Genomic DNA, 12,521 nt, shown 5'->3' on the forward strand with positions numbered 1-12,521 from the left:
AAGTACAGTTTATTCACAATTGGTTCAAATATTGATAGAGGGGGAATCGAGTTCTTCCCTGGGACTGAAGCCCTTTCATCCATATTTATGCAGTTGCTCTGCTCAAGTCTGTTCATCATTGGAACCCAATACTCCTAGAAATATAAAAAGGCCAGGAGGCAAATATAATTGGGGGGGTTAACATTCAAAGAATACTTGTTATGTGGTGTATAAAGAACCTTGCACTTGTCTGGGTGGCATTTGGAAAGTGTGTTAATGGATATGCAAATGCATTCTTTTTTTTTTAAATTGAGGTGAATATAATACAATTAATATTAAAAAAAAATTTTTTTTTAACGTTTATTTATTTTTGAGACAGAGAGAGACAGAGCATGAACGGGGGAGGGGCAGAGAGAGAGGGAGACGCAGAATCAGAAGCAGGCTCCAGGCTCCGAGCCATCAGCCCAGAGCCCGACGCGGGGCTCGAACTCACGGACCGTGAGATCGTGACCTGAGCTGAAGTCGGACGCTTAACCGACTGAGCCACCCAGGCGCCCCCAATTAATATTTTATAGTAAATAATTCAGTGACATTTGGTGCATTTATGATGTTGTGTAATCACCACCCCTATTTAGTTCCTGGACATTTTCATCTCTGCAAAAGGAAGCCCGTGCCCACTAACCGTCATTCCCCCTCCCCCTTCCTCCAGCCACTGGCAACCACCAATCTCTAAGGAGTTACTTCTTCTGGACATTTCATATCAATGGAATTGTACGATAGGTGACTTTTTGTGTCGGGCTTCTTTCACTCAGCTTAGTATTTTTGAGGCTCATTCATGTTGTAGCAGGTGTCAGTGCTGGGCTCCCTTCTGTGGCTGAGTCATACTCCATTGTACGGCTGCACTACATTTGTTTATCTGTTCATCTGTGAATGGACATTTGAGTTCTTTCTACCTTCTGGCTGTTGTGAATAGTGCTGCTATGAACGTTCACATACCCATTTTTGTTTGACTCCCTGCTTTCAGTTATTTTGGGCGTGTAGCCAGGAGTGGAATTGCTGGGTCACAGAGTAATTCTATGCTTACATTTTTTGAGGAACCACTGCATTATTTTCAGTGGCCGCACCATTTTATATTTCTACCAGCAATGTAAGAGGGTTCCAACTTGTCCACATCCCCCCAACACTTACTATTTTCTGTTTCTTAAATAATTTTTTTAATGTTTATTTTTGAGAGAGAGAGAGAGGAGAGAACGAGCGTGCGCGCATGAGTGTGGGAGGGGCAGATAGAGAGGGAGACGCAGAATCCGAAGCAGGCTCCAGGCTCCTAGCTGTCAGTATAGAGCCCGACGCGGGGCTGAAACTCAAAAACTTCGAGATCGTGACCTGAGCTGAAGTTGGACGCTTAACCTACGAGCCACCCAGGTGCTCTCCGATTTTCTGTTTTTTTGATAGGTATCATCTCAGTAGGTGTGAAGAAATATCTCATTGTGGGTTTAACATTTTTTTTTAATGTTTATTTATTTTTGAGAGAGAGAGAGAGTACTAGCGCATGTGCAGGGGAGGGGCAGAGAGAGAGGGAGACAGAGGGTCTGAAATGGGCTCTGCATTGACAGCACAGAGCCCGATGGAGGCCTCAAACTCACGAACAATGCGATCATGACCTGAACCAAAGTCTGATGCTTAACTGACTGAGCCAGCCAGGTGCCCCTCATTGTGGTTTTTATTGCATGTATCCTTATACCCATTTTGTCTGTAACACATCCCAAGTAGTGTAGTTCTTTGGGAACTACATGGGGAAAGATGGGGGAGGCCCTAGACAGGAAGTAGACTGCGGGTATCACTTACCAGCAGAGGCTCTTGATTGTGGGATAGAAGGCTCTCTCCTGCAGTTTATAAGGTTTTTACCTGTCAATGACATTGCCAGAAAGGAAGGATGCTAAGTTCCAATTCTTTTTTTTAAAGAAGCTGTTTTATTTTATTTTATTTTAATTTAATTTTGTTTTATTTTATGTATGTATGTATGTACTTATTTTTTGAGAGAGAGAGGGCACAAGTGAGCAAGGGACAGAGAGAGAGAGGGAGAGAGAGAGAAGCGGGGCTCACCTGTTATGGGGCTCATGTTCACCCAAAATGGGGCTCGAGCTCACCTGAAGCAAGACTCGAACTCGTGCACCTGAGACCATGACCTGAGCCAAAGTCAGTTGCTTAACCGACAGCCACCCAGGCGTCCTCTAATTCTTAATCTTCACTTAATCTTATGGCTCAAAAATCTAGCTAGATACTTAAAAGGTTCTTTTTGCTATTGGATCACTACGGCCCATAAATTTATCCTGGTAACTCAATATGTGATCTACCCACCTCCCAACTTTTGTGACCACCCAATGGAGTCTATAAACTACATGATACCAACATAAGTTACTAACATTTGAAGTCCAAAGTGAAAGATCACTTCTCTATGTCCTCCCCAAGTGGCTTAGGTCCACCAAAGAGAACAAAGATACGAGGTGCCTGGGTGGCTCAGTCAGTTAAGTGTCTGGCTTTGGCTCCGGTCATGAGCTCGCAGTTCATGAGTTCGAGCCAGAGTCCGGCTCTGTGCTGACAGCTCAGAGCCTGTGTCTCCCTCTCTCTCTGTCTCTTTCCTGCTTGCTCTCTTGTCTCTCTCAAAAATAAATAAACATTAAAAAAAAAAAAAAAAGGGGCGCCTGGGTGGCGCAGTCGGTTAAGCGTCCGACTTCAGCCAGGTCACGATCTCGCGGCCCGTGAGTTCGAGCCCCGCGTCGGGCTCTGGGCCGATGGCTCGGAGCCTGGAGCCTGTTTCCGATTCTGTGTCTCCCTCTCTCTCTGCCCCTCCCCCGTTCATGCTCTGTCTCTCTCTGTCCCAAAAATAAATAAAAAAACGTTGAAAAAAAAAAAATTTAAAAAAAAAAAAAAAAAAAAAAAAGAGAGAGAGAACAAAGACACCCAGCCAGCTTTTAATGCCAGTTCCTCTGGCAGCTTTTTATTTAGGCACCCAGCAAGCACAACCTAGATACTCCCTCGAAAGGACTTCAGGATGAGACCCACCGGTCATGTGCTGAGAAATGTCTTACTCTTTTGCAGGGAGAATGCTGTTGAACTACTTGATTCATTAATACAAGCAACTCATGTTGCAATGAGAGGCAACTCCAATTACAACGATCCTAGCGATGGCTGGGTCGAAATAATACGTAAGTCAAAGCTGCACAGATGTGCAGCATGTAACTTGTTGCTATGACTACGTAGTGCTAGCCCTGCGTGTGTGGGAGCCCCACACGGCAGCTCTTCCTTTGCTGTAGCTCAAATGACATTTGTTTTTAGAGGTTAATTCTCCAGCCAGCAGGCTCTTCACATCTTTTACCTCTTATTAACGATGCCCCCCCCCTTTTTTTTAAGTTTATTTATTTATTTTGAGGGAGAGAGAAAGAGAGAGAGAGCGCGAGTGAGCATGTGTGCTGGTGGGGGAGGGGCAGAGAGAGAGGAAGAGAGAGAATCCCAAGCAGACTTTGTGTTCAACGCAGAGCCTGACATGGGGCTCGAACCCACGAACTGTGAGATCATGACTTGAACTGAAATCAAGAGTCAGACGCCCAACGAACTGAGCCACCCAGGCGCCCCACCATTTTTGTTTAAGAGAAAATCCACGTGAAGTTCAAACTGCCCAGTTGTTTTATGAGCTAAGTCTTTGTAAAAGGAAGTCTAAATGAGTGTTGAAGCTTTTCAGTGCATTTCAGTTTGCATTGCTGTTTTTGACCGCCAGGGATGTAGGCAGATGAGAACGGACTTTTTAATTTATCAAAGCAATGTTGTTAACCTAAAAGAAAATAAGGTGATTGAGAACGTGATGCTGAGTGAAAGAAGCCAGACACAAATGAACACAAATTGTCTGATGCCATGTGTATGAAATGCCCAGAATAGGCGGATCTGTGGAGACAGAAAACACACTGGTGGTCGCCAGGGGCGGGGGCGGTTGGGAGGAAACGAGGAGTGACTGCTAATGGGCACAAGGTTTCTTCTGGGGGCATTACAGATGGAATTTGGCGATGGCCGTACAACTCTGCGTGTACTGAAAACCACTGAACTGTATACTTTAGATGGGCGAGTTGTGTGGCATATGAATTGTGTCCCAACAGAGCCGTTAGAAAAGAAAGACGTTAATGTGCAGCAGGTCAGGAGAGCAGGGAGCACCCAGGCCGGGTAGGAAGACTCGGGCCCGGGTGTCTGCAGCGAAGGGCTTGCAGGGGATCGATGGGCCAAGGAGGTGAGGTGCGTGGCACGGGCAGCAGCGGTGAGCCACGCTAGCTTGCCACGGCTGTGAATCCGATGCGTGTGTCTGGCCACTGAGCTCCAGCTTGCTCTGCCTGTCAGTGCAGAAGCTCGAGGCCACGGTTTGTGGCGGCAGAACTGGAACCAAAAGCCGGGGTTCCAGCCTCTTTGCTGTCTCCGCAGCCGGCAAGTCAGGCGGCAAGTCTTTCTGACGTCGTGGGGGGGTCTTAAGTGTGTAAATATGCTGAACAGAAAGAAAGCTTCTTCTGTTGCTCTCATTAACGGGTTGCCTTTTGGGGCCAGAGAGAGAGCTAACGGCTCTGCAGTACCCGCTTTCCTAAGTCCCCTCCTGTCGCTGCGGGTGCGGCTGCACCCCTCCCCTCTGCCTGGCCGGTGTAAGCCGCTCTCTGCGTCCTGCACGCCTTCCTTACCTTACCACCTTCGGTCGCTTCAGCTCAGCGGGCTGGAATTCGCACAAAGAACCATCCAGACACTTGCCTGTGCTCTTCTCACCCCTTGTGATTCAGTCTGGATCATTATGATCCCCGACCCCCTCCCCTCTGTGGGCGGTGAGGGATCACGTCATGTCTGTGGGCTTGACGTGCCCATATCACTCTCTGACTTTGGGAGGGGTCCCGGGGGCCATGGGGCCATGCCCCATGCTCCAGCCACTAGACCCCGGGTTGGATCCTCATTTGGAAACAGAATCTTGTCAACTCCTGGGCTTTGCCACCTAGGCCGGCTGGATGGGCTGTGGACTGCCCGAGGGATGGAGGGAGGGGGTCAGGAAAGCACCTGAGAAGCGGAACGTGTGGCAGGTTTCAAGACCGAGAACCCAAGGTGGTTAGGTAAGAAAGCGGAGGTGATGGCATTTTGTTGCCTTCAAGGTGGAAGCAGTTAGCTTCTCTGTCACATGTAAGCCCAAATCAACCCTGGTCCTGGTTGATAAGCAGAAGATAAGTGACGTTGAATGCGCGCATCGAGGAGGAGGAAATTGGATGTCACAAAAACACGGTGTCACCACCCGCCACCCCTCCTGTAATCCACCTCGCTGCTTTTCCCGAGGGCTGGTTTTCAAGATGAATGAAAGTTGATTTCCTCTTCAGTTCTATTCTCTTCCATGTGTGTTACTCTATGACAACACATTAGGAAATTGCTTCTGAACTACTTAATCCCTACTAACTAAAGTTGTTAGCTGCATTTCAAATGTCGTACACAGCTTTTACGAGAGCAGTGACAGCATGCCCTTTGTCTTGTGGCATCTTACTGCAATTGTGTGGTATTTCTGCTAAAACTCTGGGGAAGCTTGGAGCTTGGGAACTGAATCAGGATTTATGGCTTTATTATGTGGGACAAGGATTTTATTATTAAGTTGAGTTTTTTCACTAAAAAATTATTTATTTGAGAGAGAGAGAGAGAGAGACAGAGAAAGAGGGAAAGAGAGAATCTCAAGCAAGCTCTGCACTGTTGGCACAGGGCCCGACGTTGGGGCTCGATCTCACAAACTGAGATCGTGACCTTGAGCCGAAATCAAGAGTCGGACACCTAACCAACTGAGCCACCCAGGCGCCCCCGTGGGTCCGGGACTTTAAGGTTCCACTGACTGACTTTACAAGGAAAAGTTTTGAACTCAATGGATAACACAGTTACGGAGTGACAATATTATTAGAGGTGAAAGATGCAGTAATGTGATTGCTATCTAATAACGTTTCCTGTTTTCTCCCCCTGCATCATGACATTGTAGGAAAACTGTTACTAAATTATTCTTTCCAAAATGCACCGCTTGACATCTCTGTAGGCGCAGATGCCCCCGACACAGACACAGGGGCAGACCCATCGGTTAGTGTGAATGGCATCTGCACGGATATTCCTGCCCGGCTCAATGTCCGCATCCTCAGCTCAGATGCTGGTGCAGTGGAAGGGATTACTCAGCAGGAGATACTTGGCATAGAGACAAGGTTTGATTGCATCTTGGATAAGTGTCGTTTGGAGAGAGTCAGTAAAGTTGAGAGTGCTCCGAAGAACAGAGAAATGCCAATTTACAGTCTGATCGTGTATTTACAAATTGCAAATATTAGCCACGGGAGTATATGTATAAATGGAATATGTATCCACTGTGTGTGTAACGGTAACTTGTTCTCACAAGTATTGGTGAAGCTGTGTGTGAGGGATTCTGCGGGGTCTCTTGGGGGGACAGAGATGAGCAAGGGGTGCTTTGTGCTGAGCACAGTTGAAATCCGTGAAAGTAATAATCCACTGGGGTACATGATGGGGAGGGCGTCTCCCAAAGGGGAGTTGGGTGCGGGTGCCGGAACAGGAGCAAAGGGGGGATGCTGGATAGGCAGCAACGGCGGACGTTAACCACCAGACACACCCGGTAGTGCTCTGCTAAGAACGACGCGGTGCGTGTGCACGTGACACGTGACACGTATAAAGGCGCCTTCGTACTGCGCCTTGCACTTGGAAAATCCTCCCAAATGGTTAGCTGTTGTTCTTATTCTCCTATTGTTTATTACTGTAGCTGGGTGATCGGCCTTTGAGGTGCTCCTCCCTCTCCGTGCTATTAGAAATTTTACATCATCCAAAGAGGGGACAAATTACTAGAATTTGAACGTTTTTAAAGAGAATCCCAATTTATATTGTTGCTGTCAGTTACCTGATGCTCTTAACAGGTTAGAAACGATTGGTGGATGTGTTACCTGCAAATCTTTTCCTCCCAGGCTCTCCTTAGTGAACTGGCAGTTCCAGTGTGGGCTTACTTGCGAAGATAAGGCCGACCTTTTCCCTGTCAGTGCGTCCGTCCAGTTTATTAAGATACCTGCACAGTTACCCCGTCCACCAACAAGGTAAACCGGTTGGCAACCTAAGTTGATGTTATTAGGAAGCAGAAAAATATATACTGGAAAATAAGTTTATTTCTTTCATCAGGTTTTGGTGCGTCTCATCAAAAGCGTGCTTTGTTGTACCTACTGTAATCTTCTAAAATGTTTTGTAGATTCCAGATCAATTTTACAGAGTATGACTGTAACAGAAATGAAGTGTGTTGGCCACAACTTCTATATCCTGTGACCCGGTATTATCAAGGTAGGGTAAAGCAGATTTCTGGAATGGTTATCATTATGTAATGTGGGGGAGGGGAAGAGAGAGAGGGAGAGAGAGAGAGAATCCTGAGCAGGCTCTACGCTGTCGGTGCGCAGAGCCCGATTCGGGGCTTGACCTCACGAACTGTGAGATCACGACCTGAGCTGAAATCAAGGGTCAGACGCTTAACCAACTGGGCCGCCCAGGTGCCCCCATAATATTAAAAAAAAAAAAAAATGTGTCACAGAAAACTTAAAACACATAGAAAAGAGTTAAAAAAAATTACCAGTAAGGTTACCACTCAGAAATTATCACTATTATTGTTTTGGTTTACTTCTACCTAAATAATTACCAAAAAAGTTAAGAAGTAAGAATTTTGCTTCATTTCATTCATTTTTTTGCAGGGGAGCCTTATTCTCAGTGCATGGCCAAGGGCTTACTATTGGTATCGTTTTTCATGTTAGCTGTGTTCCTCAGTAGCCCCTGGGCCAGAACATGCCAAGTGTGAAATTTCAGCTGCCATCTGACTTCTTGCAGACCACAGACTTCAGTGATTGGTTGTACTTCTGTGTACTTCTCTGTAAAATTATAATAAATGCAGCGCTTTATTTTTGTAGCAAATTTTTCTTAAGTGCACTGCGAATTTAATCCACACGTGTAACTATCCAGATGTGCAGAGCAATGCAGGAGAGGCGTGCAGACCTCCTCACCGCCGGACCAGGCTGAGCAAAATGCATCAGAGGGTCAGCTGGGTAAATAAATATCAGAAGGTATAGTGTATCACAGGTTTCTAAAGTCAGAGGAATTTTGGTCCAAAGAGATTAGTCTTACCTTAGAAAGTTAGTATTTTCTCTAAATTTTTATTTCTGTTGAATTGATTAATTTCCTCTATTCTAAAGAAAGAATTAAAAATCCATAAAGCCTTAAAATGTATATATTATAAAATCTATTATTTTGTGTAAAGGCACAAAATAAATTGATGAGGGAGGGGCTGAGGGAAGGAAAGTAATATCGAGAGGAGGGTAAAACAAAATCAGGAGTAAAGGTAAATCTGTGAAAATACACACCAAAGACCTTGCGTATAGCTAAGGTAGACCCCTTATTTAGTCTTTAGTTTACAAAAAACCAAGTATGATTAGTTGCAGGAATCATAGGTGCATGGATTTAAAATAAGCTGGTTTTCAATGAAGGACAGTTTTTCCTAGTTGAGCCTTGACAGAAATTCCTCCTGTGGCTCCTTCCAGGGGGACAAATGACATGATGCAGGGGTCACTGGGGGAAATGGATGTCTTCAATCACAGCCCTATCGTGGCCACACAGCAAATCTCAGGAGTTTTCTTTGTGGGCCAGATAAAGGTAGTCATGTTTCGTATGGACTTTGTATACTGTCCGTAAACCTAATTTTGGAAAGTGATTATCTTCCCTTTCACACGCTGATCGAATTCCTCGTGCCTCCTGACTTCCCAGACACGTCGAATGTGTTGTTGCATTTTCCAATATAAACCTGTGAATCTAGTTCTATTTTTTACTAATTCATATTAAACATGTAACTAATGACATAAAAAAGTTTCTCCCCCAACACCACTCACTATTTATATTTCATTGAGCAATACTGGATTCCCTTCTGCTGCTCTTTTTCTTTGATTTGGGTCTCTGTGGTTGAAGAGGTTTTACATCCTATAGAAGGTGTAAAAAAATTGTCTTTTGTCAAATAAAAGGAAATGCCCACTGATCAATTAATTGTAGTGATTCAGAAAGTCTTTCTCTGGCAGTTAGTGAACTAGCTCTGGAAAATTAATGACAAATTTCCAAATGACAGATACTCGAGCCTGATTTTGTGGGCTTTGTTAGGGTGACTTTTGTAGTTAAGAGGGGAAAAGCACACTTTGGCAGAAAAATGGCATCTGAGGGACCTACTATGTGTTTTTAACTTTTACGTTTATACATTCATGTGTGCAGTTGAGAAATACTTATTGAGTGGCTACTACATGCTGGGCGCTGGAGATACCAAGGCAATGTCCCTTGTCTGGTGGAGCTCCCATTCTAGTGGGGGAAAACTGGCAGTAAATACAGACAAGACAATTGCAGACAGTGGTAGGTGTGATGAAGAAAATAAAACAGGATGGGGTGGAGTGGGGTGGGAGATTACCTTAACTAGGCGTCGGGGACAGCCTCAGAAGCTGGAACATTTGAGCTTAGACCCGGAGGAGCCAGCTTTGAGAGGGTGTAGGAGAGGGATGTTCTAGGAAGAGGGAGGAATCAGCAAGCTCAAGCGCACCTACCTGGGATGATAGCGGAAGGCAGGGGCGGCGGAGCAAAGGGAGACCAGGGCTAGGCGATGGAGATGAGCGCTTGAGGGAATAGAGGGGTCAGATCCTGTGGGATCCTGCCGGCCATGCTAAGAAATTTGGATTTTATTTGGAAAGCAGTGGCAAAAGCCAGAGAATTTAAACTGGGCCGCACCAGATTTTCGTCCTGTGTCAGAGATCACTGTAGCTGCCGTGGGGAGGATCCGCAGAGCCGGTGCGGGGGTGGGGAGGCGACAGTGCCGGCGTCCGACCCGGCTTTCTGATCTGCACGGGGGGCGGGACCCGAGAGAACGGCCCCGCGGCAGGAGCCAGCCGCGAACCCACGATGCGGCGTAGTTCCGCAGGTATGAAATGTCCCGAGAGGGCAGATCTGAGACTAGGCTTTCGCGATTGCCGGGAGCTGGGGAGGGAAGGAGTGGGAACTGACTGCGCGGAGCAGGTGGAATCCTTTTCGGGTTGATGGAAATGTTCTAAAAGTGGATCGTGATGACGGCTGCACAACCACTCTGTAACCTTACTAAAAATCACAGAATTGGATGCTTCAAATGGGTGAGCTTTACGGCACAAACTCAATGAAACTCATTTTCAAAAGCTCTAAAGAGCTGAGCGAAGGGCCGTTTTCTGCCGGGAGCCTCCGCGGGCGTCCGTCGGCCGCAGGATTTGCGCGGGTTGGCCCAGCCGCGGTCGCCGGCGGCCGTAACTCCGGGCGTCCATTGGTCGGCCGGCGGGGGGCGGGCGCACGCGGGAGGGCGGAACCGGAACCGGCTGTAGCCGGGGGGCGGGGCCTCGCGCGCGCTGTGGCGGCGGCGGCTGGAGCGGGGCCGCGGTGGCAGGACCGGGGGCGGCAGCTGCAGCTCGGAGCCCCATGGTGCGCGGCGGCGGCCAGGCCGCAGGAGGAACCCGAGGCCCCGGTCGCCCCGGCTGACCGCACGGACCCGAGCGGCCCGGAGCCGCCGCCGCCCGTCGGGCCCCGCCGGGGCGCGGGCTGGCCAGCCATGGGGTCCCTGTTCCGGAGCGAGACCATGTGCCTGGCGCAGCTCTTCCTGCAGTCCGGCACGGCCTACGAGTGCCTCAGCGCCCTGGGCGAGAAGGGCCTGGTCCAGTTCCGAGACGTGAGTGTCGCCCGGGAGACGCGGGCCGCACCTGCCCGCCCGGCTCCGCATCCCGCCTTTCTTTCGCTCAGGCCTCCCTTCCGCGGGCTCCTGGGCAGGGGCGCGTCGCTATCTCCGTTTCGCGGGCGGGGAAGCTGGGGCCCGGCTGACCGGCCCGAGCTTCCGCAGAGCGGAGCCCGATCCCAGGGTCCGGGCGTCTGGTCCGCGGCGGCTTTGGCCGGGTGGGTTAGGAACGCTCTGTGTAGGCTTCCTCCACTTCGGGTAGTGCCATCAGATGCTCCGGAGCGCCGACTCCGTGCCAGGCACAGCGCTAGACGGGAGGGCGAAATCTGTGAGGCCTTTTGGAGTCCTTCTGGAACTTACGGGGGTGGCGGGGACAAATATTAAGCAAATACGTGAACAAAATGTTTGCTGTGAAGGTAACTACAGTCGGGTGGTCAAGGAAGGCCTCTTTGAGGAGGTGACGTTTAAGCCAGGATGAAGCCTGAATGGGAAAGAGCTGGTCCTGGAAGATCTGGGGGAACAGGGTCCCAGACGGAGGGAACCGAAGGAGCCCAGACCCCGGATTGGGAACGAGCTTGGTGTGAGCACGTGGAGGGGAGGGGGTTTCTGTCGGTTTTGTTCACTGGTGTATACGGCTGCCTAATAAGGAGTGGGAGTTGTCTTCCCAGCAGGTAGGGATAGACACTTGTTTATGTACGTTTACTTGTTTATTATTTGTTTACACCGTGGATTGTCAGCCCCCAGGGCCAGGGGCCTCTTCTGACTTGTTCACTCCTGATTCCCCAAGACTTAGCACAGCCCCTGCCATTGGTGGGCATTAATAGGCATTTGTTGAATGAAGGAACAGGCCTTTATTGAGCGTTTGCTCTGTTCCAGATAGTGTTTTTCGTGCTAGCAACTCAGTGGTGAGCAAGGTGGCCGAGGTCCTTGTGTTCTTGTTGCGCATAGCCTCGGAGGAGACAGATAAACACACTCTGTGCACAGGGATTGTGAAAAGAACAAGGCGTGGGAGGGGAGTATTAACCAGGATCTAACACTTAGCGATTGAACTGGAAGTCCTTTCAGGGGAACATTTCATTTCCCGGGCCACAACTTTCGTCTTCTGGTTGTTTCCCTTCATCTCTCTGAGGGGCCCTTCATTTCAAAAGGGAACACCCCTACCCGAGATCTGATATCAGTGACCCTTGGGTCGGCTCCAGAGGAATTACAAGGTCAGGAAGAAAGTCTTGAACGACAGCCGAGGCTGCAGGGAAGGCCCAGATCTCTTCCTGTTTCCTGGAGCCACTTGGGCTTCAGTTCATGGTGCCCACTTACCTGGTAGGGGCTGTGATCAGCTGTGAGTAGCACCGGAAGGATTCAGGAGACAGGAGCGGAACTGGCTCCCTTCTGTATAACTGGTAGATTTGTTCCTTCCTGTTAGTACTCAAGTTGAGAGAGACTGATATTATCAAGCTTAAATCTTAGAGGTTTGAACACAGGCCCTAATTACAAAGACTCAAGTTTCACTGAGCGCCATTACATTAGGTAGTAGGGTATATTGGGATCCTTATGTGAAAATCAGAGGGGAAAAAAAGTGCATATGAAGAGCTCAGCTGTGTGTGTTTGGGTTGACTGTCAAACAGCATGGGTGCCTAGAGTAAAAGCTCCGTAACATCTGACACATCTCTTGCCCCTTTCCGGAATTCCTCACTGACTTTGCCTTCGCTGGCTGGGATAACTAACATCAGTCTTTTCTGGCTTGCATAGGCTCTATGAT

General features: G+C 48.4%; 2 protein-coding genes across 13 annotated transcripts in view; both read left to right on the plus strand.

The window, feature by feature from the left end:
- The window catches only part of TCTN2 (tectonic family member 2), a 28,064-nt gene extending 20,102 nt beyond the window's left edge, over positions 1–7,962 (plus strand). For 5 of the 9 annotated variants that reach the window (XM_058691461.1, XM_058691460.1, XM_058691455.1 and 2 more), the window contains 5 exons: positions 3,079–3,185; positions 6,059–6,218; positions 6,981–7,106; positions 7,256–7,344; positions 7,746–7,962. In XM_058691461.1, coding sequence (XP_058547444.1) covers positions 3,079–3,185; positions 6,059–6,218; positions 6,981–7,106; positions 7,256–7,344; positions 7,746–7,849 — 586 coding nt within the window. In that variant the 3' untranslated portion in view covers positions 7,850–7,962. Of the gene's footprint in view, positions 1–3,078; positions 3,186–6,004; positions 6,219–6,980; positions 7,107–7,255; positions 7,345–7,745 lie in introns of all 9 variants that reach the window. The other 4 variants (XM_058691458.1, XM_058691453.1, XM_058691456.1 and 1 more) reach the window with 1 other exon arrangement.
- A 2,102-nt stretch (positions 7,963–10,064) lies between these two features.
- Positions 10,065–12,521, plus strand: part of ATP6V0A2 (ATPase H+ transporting V0 subunit a2) — a 45,366-nt gene continuing 42,909 nt past the window's right edge. For 3 of the 4 annotated variants that reach the window (XM_058691449.1, XM_058691451.1, XM_058691452.1), the window contains exon 1: positions 10,415–10,762. In XM_058691449.1, coding sequence (XP_058547432.1) covers positions 10,646–10,762 — 117 coding nt within the window. In that variant the 5' untranslated portion in view covers positions 10,415–10,645. Of the gene's footprint in view, positions 10,200–10,414; positions 10,763–12,521 lie in introns of those variants that run through there. The other variant, XM_058691450.1, reaches the window with a different exon arrangement.

This window comes from Neofelis nebulosa, chromosome 11, assembly GCF_028018385.1.
Source record: "Neofelis nebulosa isolate mNeoNeb1 chromosome 11, mNeoNeb1.pri, whole genome shotgun sequence".
Taxonomy (NCBI): domain Eukaryota; kingdom Metazoa; phylum Chordata; class Mammalia; order Carnivora; family Felidae; genus Neofelis; species Neofelis nebulosa.